The 14,923-nt window shown below is 44.1% G+C and overlaps 1 protein-coding gene across 2 annotated transcripts in view; it reads right to left on the bottom strand.

Annotated features, from left to right (window-relative positions):
• Positions 1–14,923, bottom strand: part of LRRIQ1 (leucine rich repeats and IQ motif containing 1) — a 1,278,742-nt gene that overhangs the window by 1,174,995 nt on the left and 88,824 nt on the right. For both annotated transcript variants that reach the window (XR_015295276.1, XM_086917996.1), the window contains exon 3: positions 5,509–5,603. Coding sequence is in view for 1 of the 2 variants with exons in the window: in XM_086917996.1 (XP_086774122.1) it covers positions 5,509–5,603 (95 nt within the window). In the remaining variant the exon portion in view is untranslated. The remainder of the gene's footprint in view (positions 1–5,508; positions 5,604–14,923) is intronic.

Here is a 14,923-nt window from a genome sequence, read left to right on the forward strand (position 1 = left end):
ACACTTTCCTAATGTGAGACCTATTGCATTGCAAATGCTTGTTCTTAATACGTGTATGTTGGATTTTTGTCATGTTGGTCTTGTTGAGTAGATAAAGATACTTTATTTTTCTAAACTGGTGTGGTGTCCATTTGTGGTGTTATCACTATATTACTGTGTGTTTTGAGTACAAATTCTTTACACATTGTCTTTGTGATAGGCATGTCTGCTTGTGTCAAGCTACCCATGAGGAGAGCAGGGGTTATCTAAAGTTTGTATCCTCCTTACCCTGACTATAAGCTGGGGTCCCCATTTGGACTAAGGTGCCTAGCTCTGCCAACAAGAAACCCCCATTTCTAACACAATACAATGATAAAAAGACCAGATAGTTATAGCAAAGGTTTACACCAATAGATGGATTTAAACTACGGTCACTGATTAACTTGTTTAAGATAAAAATATGTTTGATCAAGAAATTTCATAAGATACCAATAAATTAATTGCTGTGAGCATTTAAACAAAATTGTACAGCCTCTTTTATTATCCTCAATTTAATTCTCTTTAATGTTTCCATAGATACTTCTTCCAAATGTCCTAAAGCTTTGGGCACCGACCGATTATATGACTCATTGAGTCTTCCTTTTAGCCATATAGCCTACGTCCAGATACTCCGGAGCAGGTAACGTTCCCTGGTCCTTCAAATTGGGAGATTTGAGTATACATTAATCTAAATCTTAAACATTTCATTTTTTACATGGGCTCACACATTCAAAAAGATACATGGTTGTTTTATTTTGGCTTAGGAGCCTAAAACCAAATCTACATGTTTATATTTCACTGATACTAAAAAGTCTTCCTAACGGCTATTTTCCAGCAGAGAGATGGTCCTGAAGGGTTGGTCGCATATCATTATGCTCCGGTTTTCCATTTGCTTTACTAAGCCGGTGTGTGTCAGAGTTCTGCTGGCCACCATGCAAGTTCCATAGTGATGTGTCTCTTCCAAAGAGGACAACTTCAATGTTGTGCATAGCTAGTATTAGGCAGATGGTTTTCATCCAGGTTGTGATTTTGGACACAAGGAAGTGACATTTGTTTCAATGCTTGGTGTTTTGTGGGAAAGGGAGAGGATGAAACTGGTGTTATCTGCATAGGGGAGGAGATTGATTCTGTGGGTGTAGGTGATGCTGGCGAGTGTAGTTACATAGTTATTGAAGAGAGTGAGGTGAATGATTATCCCTTGGACCCAGGCAAAAGGAGTCAGGCTGACTTACTGGGTGCGAACTGTTAAGAAGGAGCAAATCCAGCAGAGCACAGGACCTTGCATGACAGCTTCATGGAGGTATTGAATGAGGATGGGGTGGGAGACTGTGTTGAAGGTGATAAATAGGTGTAGTAGAATAAAGGCAGCTGTGTTTCCTCTATCCAGGATTAGTTTGATATCTGTGGCATTGGTGAATGCGGTCCGGCGTTAAGGAGGGATTGTCATTAAGGTGAACAGATAGATGCTGAATATGACTTCTCCAGGATTTTTGCTGAGAAGGGTACCAGGGAGATCGGTTTGTGGGTGGCTGGCAATTTTGGATCTTCTTTAGGAGTAGGAGAACGCTGATGTGCTTCTATGCTTCAGGGAAGTTGGTTGTGTTGATCAAGTAATTCAGTATTGGGGTTAGGGCTGCGCACATGGGGTGAAGTCCTTTGGCAAAGATAAGGTGAGGGCAGGTGTCACAGGGTGCTCCAGAGGGTATGATAGATGAGCTTTTATACGTGGTGAAGGTGGGCCAGACAGTCAAAGTGATTTTCAGTGGGTTGGTCTCAATGAGAAAGAGGGCTGAGAGGGTGGTCTGATCCAGCTGGAGTTCGAAGTTACAATAGTTGTTGCTGATCTTGCCTCTGAAAAAGGACAGCTGGGTGCAAAGGTCCTGTGATGGGATAGCACAAGTGGGAATGCTGCCAGAGAGGAAAATTCCTTCACAGTTTCCTTGGTGCTGTTTTAGATATGGTTTGTGAGAGCGTTTTTTTTTGAGGCTCTGATTTGCATTTAGTATCGTCTGAGAGCTGCAACACAAAAACATGATGAACGGAATGTTGAATATTGTCAAACATTCACCCAGAGTCACAGTTCTGGGTTTAATCCATCATTATTTTGCTTGCCACAGCATTCCAGTTCGGGCCCAGCCATATGCAAGTCAGCTTAGACCCTGTTCCCAATGGGAAGAGTCCAGCCTGAACTGCCAGGCCAGTGCGTCCATGGACTAGAAAACAAGCATCCTGGGACCGGTTTCGAAGCATCACCCCCCCGCCCCCCAATCAGCCAGGCTAACTTGAAACCGTTGGCGTAGCGAGCGCGGTATGCCCAGACGTGGGTTCCCTGCTCACTTTGCCACTGGATTCAAGCTAGCCTGGCTGATGAGAGGTGTTACCTTGAAACTAGTCCCAGGATGCTTGTTTCCAGTCCATGAGGAACAGGGCCAAAACTGATTTGCAAATGGCTGGGTCTGAACTGGGGTGGCGAAGTGAGCTAAAGAACGATGATGGATTCAACCCAGAACTGTGACTGGGGAGAGTGTCTGAAAAGTTTCTTTGCTCCATCCATCATCTCCTTCTGTTTGCTTTGTTCGCCCTAAGTTGGCAGGGTATGCCCAGACGTGGGTCCCTTGCTCACTTTTTGCGCTGGCATTAAGCTAGCCTGGCTGATGAGGGGTGTTACCCCGAAACCGGTCCCAGGATGCCCGTTTCCGGTCCAGGGAAGACCTGGCTTGGCAGTTCGGGTTGGACTGTTCTCATGAGGAACAGGTTCAAGAATGATTTGCATATGGCTGGGTCTGAACTGGGGTGGCAAAGTGAGCTAAAGAACGATGATGGATTCAACTCAGATCTGTGACTGGAGGCGAGTGTCTGAAATGTTTCAGCACTTCGTCTATCATCTCCTTGTGTTTGCATCGTCTTAGAGCTGACCTGCAGATACTCTTGTCCACATCCTCATGGTTCAGCCTCCATCTGTGTTCGATGTTCAAGTCGCTTGCAGTGGCCTTTGGGGATTCAGAGATCTTCAGTATACCAACTTGATTTTGGCAGTCAGGGTGTTGTGGGAGGTGATCTTGGATCTCCGAGGCTCATGTTTCTTCCGGGATCTTTATCCAGTCTTGTTGAGTAGATTTCATTGAAGTAGTTCTGTGGAGGTTTGGTATGAGCATGCTGTAATGCACACTGGCATTGTGAGCCAGGCAAGCAGTGTGGGCGTATCCACTGTGATTTTGTTGAATATGGTGAATATGGGGATCTAGCAGGTGTTCAGCGATGTGAGTGATGGCGTCCACTCTCTCGGTGAGTAAGAGGAGCGTTATGCCTTCTATGAGGTTAGTGGTGTTAGGGTCGGAGTGGTCCTTCGGGTGGTATTTGAGGTCACAGAGGAGGAAAAAGCACTAGACTGGAGTGCCAGAGTGCCACAAAGTCCATGTGCTGGTGAAATTGGTGCGTGGTCTAGGAGGTCTATATATGAAGGAGTAGTTGTTGGTGCGGTTTAGGTATTCCATGCTATTGGTTGTCTTTGCGGAGATGGTGGCGCAGTGGATGTGTTCTCTAAAAATGATGGCAAGTCCTCCTTCGGGTCTGTTCGTCCTGTCTTATGGTCTTGTATCCTGTTGGGATTGCCGTGCGGATGCCGGGGGCCAAAGTGGGGATCAGTCAGGTTTCGGTCAGGAGAGCAGGTCTGGTGAGAGGTCATACAGGCGGTCTCAGACTTTGATGGTATGTCTGGTGAGAGAATGAGTATTGAGGAGAAGCAGAAAATGGAGGAGGCAGAGATGGACAAGAAGTGCAAGTCATGTGTGTTGCATGTGTCGGGTGGAGAGGGATGGGGCAGAGCAGGTAAGTGGCTGGTGGTGCAGGCGAATGTCCCATAGACGTTGGTAAGCGAGGCCCAGCAGCAACAATGGGCAGGTCGCCCAGGGTTCAGGTCGAGGAGGGTTGTGGCAGTTTAATGGTGCGGGGAGCTGTGGGTGGGGTGAGGACGTGGGCATTGTGCAGGCGGTTTGCCTTTGACACGCTTTCAGCACGTCCATGCAGCAGTTGCCACTAAGTAGGAGTGGGTGGGGGGAGGAGCTTCAGGGGCAGTAAGCGGGGCTAGGGCAAGCGACAGGAGGGAGAGTTGCACAGAAGAAAGAGCAGGAAAGGCTGCAGTGTGGGGAAAGGTAGTGAAGGGGAGGGTAGAAGAAGGAAGGTAAGGCAAACGGATGTTAAAGGAGAAAGCGGCAAGAAATAGAAAATAAAAGAGCGTCAAAGAGAAGAAAGAGGCTAAAAGGAGAGAGCAGTAAAAAGCAGCAAAGACACCTGAGGAGTGCAAGATTAGGAATGTCACCTAGAAGGAACAAAAGGGGCAAAAGAATCAGAAAGAAAGGTTAGAGAGGCAGTGCAAGTGAGCAGGCCAGAAAAGACAGAAAAGAGAACGTGAGAATGAGTATCCAAAAGGCAAAAAGCGAGCGAGAAGGCACAAGAGGCCAAGAGAGCGTGAGAAGGCAAAAAAAGTGGCAAAAAGTGAGAGAAAAAGAGGCAAAGAGCAAGTAGAGAGAGCAGAGAAAGTGCAGAAAATGGGAGAGAGATAAGAGATAAAGGAGAGAGAGGAGAGAAAGCACGAGAGGAGAATGGGAAGAGAGCAGAAGTGGCAGAAAGGGAAAGAAAGACAGAAGAAGGGAAGGGAGGAGAGGAGAGGAAGGAGAGAGAGGAGAGAGGGAGAGAAGAGAGAGAAGAGAGAAGAGAGAGGGGGGAGAGAGGGGAGAGAGGGGAGAGAGGGGAGAGAGGGGAGAGAGGAAAGAGGGGAGAGAGGAAAGAGGGGAGAGAGGAAAGAGGGGAGAGAGGAAAGAGGGGAGAGAGGAAAGAGGAGAGGAGAGGAGAGGAGAGGAGAGGAGAGGAGAGGAGAGGAGAGGAGAGGAGAGGAGAGGAGAGGAGAGGAGAGGAGAGGAGAGGAGAGGAAGGAGCCTTGAAACAGCACTGGAGCTAGGCCATAAAGCGCTGGATCTGCCCAGCGGACTGGACGCACATAAGGGTGCATATGTAGTCATTGGTAAGACAAGACCTAGTTAATCTGTGGAACTTCCACCTCAATAACTTCAATCATGTGAATCTAAGAAAGATCCAATACTGGAGACCAGTATTTTGTAAGCCTTTTAGAATCATAAAACAACTGAAAAGTTACAATTCTCAGAATGTTTCAGAAAGTTTACTTAAAAGGAAGGTGCATTGAGTAAGAGAAACGAGTTTTGGAAACTCAACTAGATAATCAATGTCTGAAGAGGATTTTAGAATTCTTTCATGCAGTAATATGAAAATAGTAAATGTTGTTTAGGATTTTCTTGAAGAAAGTAAAGACAAAGCCAGATAAATAATGAATGGAATGAAATTCTGAAGCCATGTGACATGGGAAGGGTTGGACAGATTAGGTAATTTGAATTTGTTTAGTTATATTTTAATAAAATAACCAAAACTACTGCAATAAAAAAGATCTAACATTTTGGACAGACAAAGACAACGCACCCTTGTCTTCAGCGATTCGGGATCTTCATTATATTCAGACGCCAATTCAGCCAACAGGTCAGAGGCATGATGAGGAAGCACTTCGTAGCGGCTACCTAAATGATATATTGCAATGTTAAACATTTGTTATTATATTTCATCACCATATTCTAATCATAGTAAGTTACGGTGAACATTGAAAATTAAAGTATAGTCTTTTAGAAATGAAGTAGTGAATGAATATAATTCAGTGCCTGAATTGCACTCCATCGCCTGTCTTTATCAATATAATAAACTGCTACTGGAAGATGCAACATAGCTCCCAAGTGGCCAAGTGTCTTGAGTGAGACCTTCATGAAGGACCAGCTTTTAGCTAAGAGCACTGTGCATTCCAGGACTTACAATGCAGGGTGGTGCCATATGTAGCATGGAGCCACTTGGGAATGGTAAAATAACTCTTTACAGTTGCCCAGTTATCTCTAATAATTCTTGGTAATAACCAGTTTTGAGCTTACCCTATTTGGGTATTCTTTAGGTTTTGTTTCCATTTTGATCAAGCCCAATAGGGCATGAAAGATGAATGAAAAGTGCCTAACTGATCTAAAGGTATACCAGATTAACTTGGAAATAGTTAAAAGGTTCAGTGGTCTGCACTGTTGCAGTACAAAGAAGATCACATTTGCTCTGTAATTAGTTACTTTTTAGAAACTCATTTTTAGCAACAGAAATATTATTTTTGCTGCATGCAGAAATTCACATCAGGCCTCCAATAGGAAGCCTCTATTTCTGCTCTAATAGTCTAAACTATTATCCTACTATGAAACCTGAAGTCCACAAAGTCACCCTCAAAATGTATTTCTTCATATAAATGATCAAAAATAGATTCCACCTGGGTACTCCGTTTACCAGTATGGTGATTATGAGAGTTTGTGTGACAAACCTTCATGAGTCCAGAAGAAATTATCTTAGCACTTTCTTGATGAGCTTGAGGGTGTGAAAACAAGTGGATGTGACTATGTTGTGTTCAGTTGGTCAATGAGATTTGGTGTTCACTCACGATGACTAGGTCCTGGCCGAGTTGGGTAGGAATGGAGCTGGTCCAATTTCTACTTTCCAAAGAGGACCACTACTGTTTTATCACTGTTGAGGTTTAAGAAGTTGATTCTCATCCATTCCACAACCGCGGACACACAGCTCATTAAGTTTGCTAGTGTGTTTGAGGTGTCAACCGATAGGGAGACAATGAGGTACGTGTTGTTGAGGTATGAGATGGTGCCGAGTCTGTGTGCGCAGATTATGTTGCCAGGTGGGTAATGTTCAATGTTGAACAGTGAAGGGCTCAGCGAGGAGCTTTGCGAGATGCCACAGATCAAGTTTGAGGTGACAGACAATCCATTGAAGTGCCAAGCTGCAACTTCCAGTCTTGTGGAGGCATTGAATAAGGATTGGGTGACGGTGTTAAATGCAGATGGAAGGTCAAGTAGGATGAGTGCAGCTTTCTCCCCTTTGCCCATGGTGCAGCAGATTTTATCGATGGCAGCTATGAGGGCTGCCTCTATGCTGGGTCTGAATCTAGATTAGGATCGGCCCAGGAAGTAGTTGGCACCGAGGTGGTCAGCCAGTCAGGTGTTGAGCGAGGGGAGGAGCGAGCGGGGTCTGTAGTTGGCCAGTGTCTTGTAACCATCTGAGGGTTTCTTTAGGAGTGGTAAGATGGCATGTTTCCAAGAGTCTGGGAAGGTGGACAGAAAGGTATTGAAATTGGTTGTGAGGACCGAGCACACAGGGCCAAGTCCTTTGGTAAAGATGAAGTGTGCACAGGAATCCGAAGGGGCTCTCGAGTGGATAAAGTGCATGATGTTTGCAGTTCCCAGTGGAATGAAGATTGACCAGCAGGACAGGGCTTTTTCGGGGGTGTTATCATTATACCAGAGGATTTCCAGGGTGGAGATGTCCGGTTGGGTAGCAGGGCTAAGTTGTTGTAGATGGCGTTCATTTGGTTGGTGATGTAGAGTGACAGTTTGATGCAGAAAAGGGCTGATGGTTGTGGAGAAGGTAAGGTAGGCCGGAGCAAGTGCGAAAGGAGTGAAACAGGCACTGGAGCAAAAGGTAAGTGTGAGAGCACAAAAATGGCAAAACAAGCACAAGGTAAGATGAAACCATGAGAAAAGTGAGAAATGGGGCAAGAGTGAAAAAGAGAGACACACTGGGCAAAAGTGAAAACGAGTGGAAATGGGGCAAAAGTGAAAATGGCTGGAAACAGGGCAAAAGAGCAAGTAAATAAGAGAAAAAGATGGCAAATACTAGAGGCAGAATGGCAGATGAGAATGGGAGAATGAAAACAGAGGCAGAACAAATAGGAGTGAGATTGAGAGAGTAGAGAAAGAGGGTGTAGTAGTGTGAAAAGGAGTCAAGACAGAGAAAAGAAAGGTCAAAAGGGAGGGAGGATTGGGGGGGCCTTAGTCAAGTGAAGCATAGGTTCAAAAGGGCTGGACCTGGTCAGAGCATTGGGTACATCAGCAGGAAGCAGGTAAGGTGATCAGGGAGGGTCAGGCAGTACCTCCTAAACTTTAATGTTAAAGGAAGCACGTGCACAAGAGATCTTAACAGAACCTTGATGAGGACCTCTTAATCTCGATGATCTTAACTACTTTTGCTACCCAATGACAATAAAATGCATCTATGTTTTGAGAACAACAGCAATACTGTAAATAAGCAAATAGTTGACAATATTGTTCCTGTTGCAATGAATCCAATATTAGCCTTTTTGTCAAATCCTTGGTCTTTCTATTAAATGAAAATGTCCACCACAACAGATATAATCACACGATGGCTTTATTCAGAGTCAAGCCATCTACAAAAAACACCCTCATTTCAAGGATTATCTAAAAACAAGGGTAGATGACTTAATCAAATGTCGCTTGAATTATGCATGTTCAATTCTTACTGGTTTCATTAGAAATTGGGTTATTGGTTGGAGGGGAAGCCCCACTCGGGCAACAACCACAATTATTGACAGGGTGAACTACAAATTAACATGTGCTTAACACTCTGGTTGCTTGTCACAAAAGCATTTAGGCTTAACTTGGAGGCAATGTGTAAAGTATTTATACAGTGCACAATAAAAGTCCCAAACCAATTTAGACAAATAAGGAACAATTTAATCAGTTATAAATTTCTAATATTTTTAGTGGAATCTTGTGCTTAAAAGATCAAAGCGCCAATCCCAGTTATCTGGTTGCGCGGGACCAGGTCAAAGTAAAAAGTTAAAGCACACTGCAATGGAGTACGGGTCGGATAAATGAGGTGGATTAGCCTCAATTTCGGCTTACCTTTCTGATGAAAAATCCAGGAGAAGGTAGAGTTTAGCGGGGCAAGGCAGCTTGCTGTGTCCAAGGAGAAGTGGTGGTCATCAGGGAACTGCTGGATGATGTCTCGGTAAAGCTGACAATGATGGTGGAAAAAAAGCTCTGAGCAGGAAAAGTGGGATTTCCAGGCCAAGAGGGTTGTTGTTGTGGATTGGGGAGCCTCTCACCATGCAGCATGGTGAAGATGTTTACTTTCAGACTTAGAAAACATATTGGAAGTCGAAAACCTCCAGCAGGACAAAGCTGCAGGCTGTTGCTAAGGAGGGTTCCACAAGGAGGATACCATTGCGGAGACGTCCAGCTGAAAGGGATTCGCAGCTGCAAAAAAAAACGTAGCAGGAGCTACCGCAAAGCCAACAGCGATGCACCTTGGGCAGATCGGCTAACAGGTAAGTCACGGTCTTCTGTTTATTTTGCAGAAATTGTGGGGTGAATCGTATTTATGTCCCAGGTTTTAGAGTTGCAGAAGTACCACCAACACTTCTACCAAGGGTCCAGGACTTGGGAGGCACCACCTGGGGGGTTAATATTCCCTCCAGCAGAGACCAGGTGCAGCGTTCAAGGCCTCAGGAGCTTGTTATCCCCCTGTAGGTCACACAGGAGGCCAGCCAAATAGCACTTGAAGTTACTTCAGGTGGAGCGGAGTTCAAGAAAATAGTCTAGTTCTTCTTTAAGCAGCCAGGCAGTCCTTCAAGCCACAGGGCAGTCCTTTGGTAGCAGCAGTGCAATCCTTCGGTAGCAGGGCAGTTCTTCTGAAGTCCTCCACAGGTTGAGAAGTTACAACTTAAGAGTTATTCTAATAGTCTAATATGCATACATGGTGCCAGCCTTTGTGTGTGAGGATACCCTCTCCTACTCTCACAAATTGTGTGCTGGAAAGTTCTTCCTTTCCACTGCCAAGACTCCAAGAAGTCTGAAGTAACAAAAGGCAATTGTCAGAGTCCTATGTGTGGGCTGGAGGCAATGCCTTTGAAATGTAAGTGGGGCAGGGAACCGTTCCGCTCCTGGCATGCACAAAATCTAAAAGCAGGGCTATTCACAGTCCTGTGAACGAAGACACTGCCGGAAGGCACAAATAGTTGGGACAGGTAATGCAAACTTTCTAAATGTGCCAATTTTAGAATTGTAACTTAAAATCCGACATTACCCTTACAGAGAATTTTAAATGACAATTGACTTTGATGCAAACATAACATTTCTCCCTCCTCCTAATCAAAGGTTAGCACTTAATAAATGTAATAAGGCAACCCTACGTAAGTTTATGGGAGAGGTAAGAATTGCAGTAGTGAAAAACCACTTTAGACATTTTTCAGTACCAGGACATGTAAAACGTAAACTCACATTTTCTACTTTTTAAATAGAATGCACCTTGCCTGCCCTGTGAGCCTTTAGGGCCTACCTTGGGGGTGACATATGTATTAAAAAGAAATGTTTAAGCCAGGCAAAAGGGTTATTCTGCTAGGCCGATTTGGCAGTATAAAACTGCACTACAGGCTGCAATGGAAGACTATATGCATGTTTTAAAGCGCTACATTAGTGGATTTCACAAGGAGTGCTGCAGGCCCACTGGTGGCATTTAATTTACAGGTCATGGATACATGTAGCACCATATACTATGGACATATTAGTAAATTAAGTGTGTCAATCAGGTGGAGTCCAGTTTTACCATGTTTTAGGGAGAGAGCACAAACACTTTAGCACTAGTTAGCAGTGGTAAGGTGGATACTGTCCTAATGCCAACAAAACAAATTCAGAAAACAGGACGGGTGAAGGCAACATGTTTGAAGGAATTCCATGCCAAGGGTTTGAGGTCTAACAGTCTTCATAAAAATATCTTAAACCATTGAAAGGAGGGCTACACACAGCTGCTGTGTTTTTGTAATAATAGCAAAAAGGTGACCATTTCCCTCTGCACTTCTTTCTTAAATGGCTCCCACTGAAGCAAGCTTCTCATTCAGAGGTGCTTGTCTCACTTACAGGGCTCGAAATCTAAATATATCAAAATATCTTGCTGAGGGGGAATCAAGATATCAGGAATCTCCTGTAAGTTTAATTGCCACCCTACGTCTCAAAAAGTAAAGCACTATGGCTAGCTTTTTCACCCACCCAAGCCCCCTAAAATTAGGAGCTTCCTTTACATTAAAATCAGAATTTGTTACAAAATCTACACCTTAAATATCCTTCATATTTAATAAAACCTAAACTACATCCATGTATGCTCTGCATTACTGTACTTGTCACGGAAATCCAAAGTTTAAAGCAACTCGCCCTGCCCTCCATAAAATGGCAACATATATCATGGTGTGTATCCAGAATGGTTTCCTCTGTTTTCTCGGTCATTAGAAATAAATAGATTCCCCTCTATCTCTGTTTTGTTGCAGAGAAACCTAAATAATCTGCTTTAACTATACAACTGTATTATGCACCAAACAGTAAATGTAAGTCTTATAAGTAGTTTTATACCACTGACACCATTTCCTACCCCTTCTTACGAGTATGCCAACCAATGTAATCAATCGCTCAGTTATTCTACGTTTTATTACAATATTGTAAATATCTTGTAACAGAATATATAACTATTTTAACAAGTTTACTTCATTAATCATGGATACTTTACTGTTATCCCATGCACTGACCGGCGAGGAGGCTCATGTTGATTATCACATAACAACTGTAAAAGGTTCAACATTGCAGAATAGGTAAAAAAACTCTTGCAGTCCAAGAGGTCTCATAAAATCAGGGTATCGTTTTCCTAAGCCATTGGTGTAGTAGTACCTTGACAGCCTTAAGAATGGTTCAAAATGTATTGCAGTATTAGTAATATTGCCATTGATTCTGACAGATGTGTGATGGTTCACTGGAAAGAGCAACTGAACTTAACTAACATTCTGCAGTTAACGAAGTGCTGAGTAATGATCAGCAGAGTAGGTCGCTAATGTGAGTGAAGAAAAGAAAACAAGTTACTTAGCTGTAACTACGGTTATCCAGTATTGGTATCTTTCATAGATTCACATGCCTGAATCATTTTCCGTCGCCGAGGCGGGAGTCCCACGGTAATAATATATACAAAAGCAGTGCCTTAGATTTTTTTCTGTAGTAGGCTGACAAGACTATAAGCCTCAAAAGGCCCAAAACTTAGCAGCCTATCTAACTCATTATATGAAAAGGACTGAAAAGGAGTTCCAGCCAATCAGCTGTCAGCACCCTCTAGAACTTACCAGCAGAGGCAGTTCTCCTCAGATTTTCCCAGTACAAGTGATAAGTATGTATCCCTAATAAAGAACTGCTCTGCCGGGGAGGAGTGTGGGTGCATGTCAATCTATGAAAGATACCAACACTGGATAACTGTAGTTACAGGTAAGTAACTTGTTTTCTTATCCAGTATTGGGGTATCTTTCATAGATTCACATGCCTGAATCAGAATAGCAAGCAGTAAAACCATATCTGTTGTTTGCGGAAGGTGGGAGACAAAGCGTAATTCTACATATCCCCCACTCAACCGGAAGGTTATAGAGCAATAAAAATGTAACTATACATATATCCAGAAACCTTCTGAAAGAAAAATAATTATATTCAGATAACATAGTTCATAATAAAGACAGCATTTGACAAGCAAAACATTGCAGCATATCATGCATATTCTTATGTCATGAATATAATGAAATGAAATGAAAATTATATTTATATAGCGCATAAACTACCCTGAGGCCTCTCAGCGCTAGTGGCTAGAATCAGAGAGCAACAGGGCAGGCGCTAGCAGGTGATTCCAAACAAATGAGTTTTTAAAAGCTTTCTAAATGCTAACAGATGACTGTTCTTTCTAAGGATGGGGGGAAGGGAGTTCCAAATGTTTGCAGCATTGAAAGAGAACAGGCGGCCGCCCCAGCGAGATTTGTTTATCTTATTGGAGGTGGCCAGGTGTAGAGAGCTGGAGCGCCAGGCTCTGTGAGGGAGATAGGGAGTAGCTAGAGAATGCAGTAAGGCTGGACCAGTCCTCCATATAGCTTTCTGAGTCAGACACATGGCCTTAAACTGTATCCTAGCTGCAATAGGAAGCCAATGCAGTTTCTTCAGGGCAGGTTTGGCAGACTGCCAGCGAGGTATTTGATAGAGTAGTCGGGCTGCACAGTTCTGAGTGACCTGAAGCTTATTAATTGCAGCCTGGGGGGCTCCCAGATAGAGGGCATTACCGTAGTCCAGGCGAGAGAGTATCAACGCCTGGACCATGATTCTCCTCGCCTGAAACGGTAGCAGAGGGAGAATCTTCCAGAGCATTCTCATCAGACCATAACAGGTGGATGACGTTTTAGTGGCCTGGGAAGAGAAATCGAGGGAACTGTCCAGCCATATTCCTAGGCTTTTTATCTGTGACTTTTGGGGGGTTGGGGGGGAGGTCCCAGACAGGTTGGCCATAGGGGAACAAGAATGTTGGGCGATGGATTGCCAAGCAACATAATTTCTGTTTTTTCCCCATTTAGCCTAAGGCAGGAGAGTTCCATCCATCTGGCTACTACCTCTAAACAGGGACCCAGTGTGCTGGACGACCCCTCAGCTTGGTTCAATGAGACCACTAGCTGGGTGTCGTCTGCATAGGTGACAATTGTAATGCAAAATGGATGGACTAACTCTGCCATGGCCCTCATGTAAACATTAAAAAGTGTGGGGCTCAGGGCAGAGCCCTGAGGAACCCCACAACAGAGTGGCTGCTTAGTGGAAATGGCGTCTCCCTCAAAGACCTGAAAGAACCGTTCATCAAGGATGGTGAGCCATGTCAGTGCTGCGCCCGACACTCCCATGCCACTGAGACCGTGTAGTAAAATGGCATAGTTAACAGTGTCGCACGCAGCACTGAGATCGAATAATATAATGGCTGCCTTCCCTCCTCGGTTCAGTAGACTCCTAGTCTCCTCTGTCACTGCCAACAGGGCTGTCTCAGTCCCATGTTGGGGACCGAAGCCCGTCTGAGAATTACACAAAAGATTTTTGGACTCTAAATACTCGACTAAAGTGTTATTGATGTGTTTCTCAGCCAATTTGCTCATCCAGGGCAAAAGGGAGATGGGGCGGTAATTGGATAGATTGCCTTGATCCAAGTTGGGTTTCTTTAAGAGGGCCTTAACCATTGCACATTTCCATGATGTAGGAAATACTCCAGAGGCAATTGAGGAGTTAAGGACATCAAGGATAACTGGGCGAATCGAATCAATAACTGAGGTGAGATGATGTGGAGGTGCTGGATCCATAGGGGAGCCTGAGGAGACTTTGGGAATTATTTTATCTTAAGAGACAGTGTCCAAAGGGGTGAATTGTTCCAGCATGCAGATGGCCGGGACACTGGAACTAACTATTGCCATTGCATCTAGCTCAGAATTGTCATAGAAAAAAGCGGCATAGATGGTTTGAATCTTCTGATAGAAGAACGTTGCTAAATTATGGAATCGTTCAAGTGCTCCCTCTGATGGCATTAATTCTTGAGGGGGAGTGATCAATGATTTGGCTATCTGGAAAATTTCCTTTGGTGAGTTGGCAGCAATATTAATTTCTGTTTCGTAGAAGAGAGCCTGTTCAGCCTTAATTTCAGTTTTGTATAGCCTGATCGCTGTTCTATATTCTGCCTTCCTACATTGAGAGCGATCTTGTCTCCAATTCCTCTCTAACCTACGACACGATTGTTTTAGGTCTCTCAGTTTGGATGTGAACCACAGGGTTACCTTTTGCTTCTTTATTACAATGTATGGGTTCCTTAGGAAGGACTAAATCAAGGGAATTTTGGATCCAGTGGGTTTAAGGTCAGCGAGAGCAGATTCACGTAGAAGAGAGTTTAGCCCACTTTCTGCCCCACTGTTTTTTGGGTTCTTGAACGGATTGGGATCTCCCAGTTACCCAAGTCAGAGGAATTACATAGTGGTCTGTCTAGGGAAGTGGCACAGGCGTTTCAGTGGTCAGGGTTTCGATATTACTATACACATGATCCAAGAGATGACCTTTATCATGTGTCGGAAAAAACCCTTTTTGTGCCAGATCAATCGCCTGAAGACTCAGCCGAAGATTATTGGCTGAGATGTCAAGAG

This window comes from Lissotriton vulgaris, chromosome 1_1 (genome assembly GCF_964263255.1).
Source record: "Lissotriton vulgaris chromosome 1_1, aLisVul1.2, whole genome shotgun sequence".
In the NCBI taxonomy this organism is placed as follows: Eukaryota; Metazoa; Chordata; class Amphibia; order Caudata; family Salamandridae; genus Lissotriton; species Lissotriton vulgaris.